The sequence below is a fragment of the Pundamilia nyererei genome, unplaced genomic scaffold, assembly GCF_000239375.1.
Source record: "Pundamilia nyererei isolate P.nyererei 1_Seehausen unplaced genomic scaffold, PunNye1.0 scaffold00013, whole genome shotgun sequence".
In the NCBI taxonomy this organism is placed as follows: Eukaryota; Metazoa; Chordata; class Actinopteri; order Cichliformes; family Cichlidae; genus Pundamilia; species Pundamilia nyererei.
In genome coordinates, this window is record NW_005187414.1 from 3,560,963 (window position 1) to 3,564,008 (window position 3,046).

At 40.0% G+C, this 3,046-nt stretch overlaps 1 protein-coding gene across 1 annotated transcript in view; it reads right to left on the minus strand.

Moving 5' to 3' along the window:
* Nucleotides 1–256: 256 nt before the first annotated feature.
* The window catches only part of mmut (methylmalonyl CoA mutase), a 21,870-nt gene continuing 19,080 nt past the window's right edge, over nt 257–3,046 (minus strand). Inside the window, exons 11-12 of the mRNA XM_005725068.1 lie at nt 1,513–1,680; nt 257–1,112 (exon numbers count right to left, since the gene is read on the minus strand). Coding sequence (XP_005725125.1) covers nt 984–1,112; nt 1,513–1,680 — 297 coding nt within the window. The 3' untranslated portion in view covers nt 257–983. The remainder of the gene's footprint in view (nt 1,113–1,512; nt 1,681–3,046) is intronic.

Sequence of the window (3,046 nt, forward strand, 5' to 3'; positions counted from 1 at the left end):
GTTTTTTGTTACCTTCTTATCAGCTAAAGCAGGCCACTTTCCTCCGAGCTCTGACATCATCAAGGCCTTTTCACTCAGCTGCTGCTCACTGGATATTTTTCTCTTTTTCACACCATTTTCTATAAAGTCTACAGATGGTTGTGTGTGGAAATCCCAGTAAATCAGTAGTTCTTAAGATACTCAGACCAGATCATTATGCACCTGCAACTAAATTGTCAACTTTTGTCCTTTCACAGCAAGAACATGCTTCAGCTTATACATTTCCAACGTTCACAGTATTTATTTTGAGTAAAGACCAGTAAACCGAATTCAGAGTCACAATCAGAAAAATACTTTTCTCTAAAGGCTTCATAAACTCCGACCACTGTGACGGGGTTTTATCCTCGGAACAAATTTATGATTGATGCAAAGAGTCGAGATCAGAGCGACAGAAGGCCACTTACAGGACTGTCATATCCATGAAAATAAGAGGCAGGGATGAAGTTATATAAGAGGATTGATCCATCTCCACCACACTGGCACTAATCACACTCTGCTACATTATTAAATTACACAGAGACATTTCAAAAAATACATTCAAAGCAGGTTTGTGGTTTTCCCCGTGTTTTATCTTGGATTGTAAAGAAAAAAGGGCAAATTTCTGTCACATCATAATCCTAATTGGAATAACAGTGTATAATAAGTGCTTTCTTTTACACTCTGGAATTTTCTGGAATTTCAGATGTAATATAATCAGACTGATTAAGAAATCAATACAGATCACACACAGGTATGATGCAAAGGGTGAAATCATTAACAAACGTCATTCAAATCCTACTGAGGTTTGTCTGACGTTGCATTGTTCATTTTGAGTGTTGTTAATGAACACACAAAAAACTAAATGTAACAATTAGTCTTGCTTTTTCTTTTACATCCTCGTGCTACCAGTCACACTGATCCTGTACAGATGCTTGAACAAGCAGTTCGCTTTTTGCAGTTAGCTTTCACATTGCTTGTCGATTCTTTTCCAGGCTCTTTTCAATGTTGTCAATAACCTCCACTGCAGCCTGTGGGATCCTGGTTCCTGGGCCAAAGATGGCGCATACGCCACTGTGGTACAAGAACTCGTAGTCCTGCATTCAAACAGAGGCGTCACACGGTTTAGATTCACGGTGTTCAGGCAATGTTGGTAAATGTTTTAATCTTTAAAAAGGCGATGCACTCTTAAAAAACGAAATAGTAATTCAACTTTTATTATCTGGAGTGGGATGGATATTGTCAATTAATTACCACAACTTCAATAATCCTTGAAAGGTAAAAGGATTTAAGTGTTCAGCAAACATTAAGCTAATAGGAAAGGGATGGAAAGAAAGACACTTGAGCATTTATAGCTTGTGTTTTTCGTCTATCTGTTTAATTTCAAACCTACAATCTTAGACTTACATTTCAGGCTCTAAAAAAAAGGCGCATTAGGAGATAAAATCCTCTGGAATGCTTTAATTATCCAAAGGAAACCATGCATGGACTGCTTACCTGGGGTGGGATGACACCTCCACAGATGACAAGTATATCTGGCCTGTTGAGTTTTTGGAGTTCCTTGATGAGCTCTGGCACCAGGGTCTTGTGTCCTGCGGCCAGCGTGCTGACCCCGACGCAGTGAACGTCTGCATCAACCGCCTGCTGGGCCACCTCCCGGGGGGTCTGTTTAGGAGAAAGAAAGAAGAGGAAAACACACAAACAACTCAGAGTGAGGTGGGCAGGATTTGAGGAAAATAAACATGAATGCAACAGTAATGCTGCTACTGTATTGTTCTCAAAAGGTCATTTTTTTATGTAGAACTGCCAAAATGCCCAAAGATCACTTAATGTGTCTTTTTGTTTTCATGTGTCACATTTTAATAACAATGAAAGGCTTTTCCCTAGAAATGTTATTTTTTAATTTGTTGACTGTGCCCACACAGTCTTTCACAGAGCCCATCATTACTTCTAAAAGACTCACACTCACATTACTAGATTTATTTTTCCATTATACATTTCTCTTAATTTTTTTCCTGACAAAACCCCAGAGAGATTTTTGTCTCCTCCCACCATCTAAGCGGGGATCTCTTGGTTGTTAGGCAACTGTGTAAAGCATTACAACGTGAAGTCACTCCCAACAGTTTTTAATGAGTGTTTTCTAAATCCTATTTCACAGTCACATCTCTTAGTTTCAATGTTTGATATCGTCTTGATTAATTTTTCCAGTTTTTTCAGAAACAGCGTAACACTTGAATATTAATACTTGAGTTCCCTCTGTCTTTTTCTAAAAATAACAGCAGTTTAACGCCACGCTTTACTTACCACCACCAGCTGAGATTAACACCAAGCCCTGTGATCAGTGGTGCGAACTCATGCCAACAAAGTGTGACATAATTAGCTGTAGGGCTCAATTCAAAATGCACACAGACCATGAGATCATCTGGCGAAGCTTAAATAAGCACCTTTAGGTTGTCTGAACTTTTGAACTGTCCAACAAAGATGCGGCGATTGCGTCTGTATGACTTCAGCGGCATGTCATTCATTTTTTAAAAGTTATGACAATCGCCAACAGCATGTCTTCAGCTTATATATGCATCTGAAATTCACTTAAAGCTAATGCGGTATGGAGTCGGGGTTCGTCGCCATTTCTTGATGTAGCTTGTCAGTACTACATATTACAGAGCATTATGTAGAGAGCAAAACCTTTCCGATTACATAGAAATCTGAGGTGTGAGCATCAGTTATTATTTTAACTACTCTTTAACACAAAAGAAGACCTTAAATGCCTCGGACACTTCAAATAACAGAAAAACCGCATGTGGCGGGGTGTGGCCTGGGCGCAGTTGCACCTCTCCTTAGACAACCTGGTGGTCTCGGGGCTCCCCACGGAGCCCCATATTGATCCCGAACTTAGTGCAGACACCCAATCGACATAGCCTGCTGCAGCTCAGAGCCCTGAGCCTACAGTTTTTGTATTGTATGTATATTAATAACACTTCTCTTCCACTCGAGTGTGACAGCTGCAGTAAGCACCGACAATAACACGGTA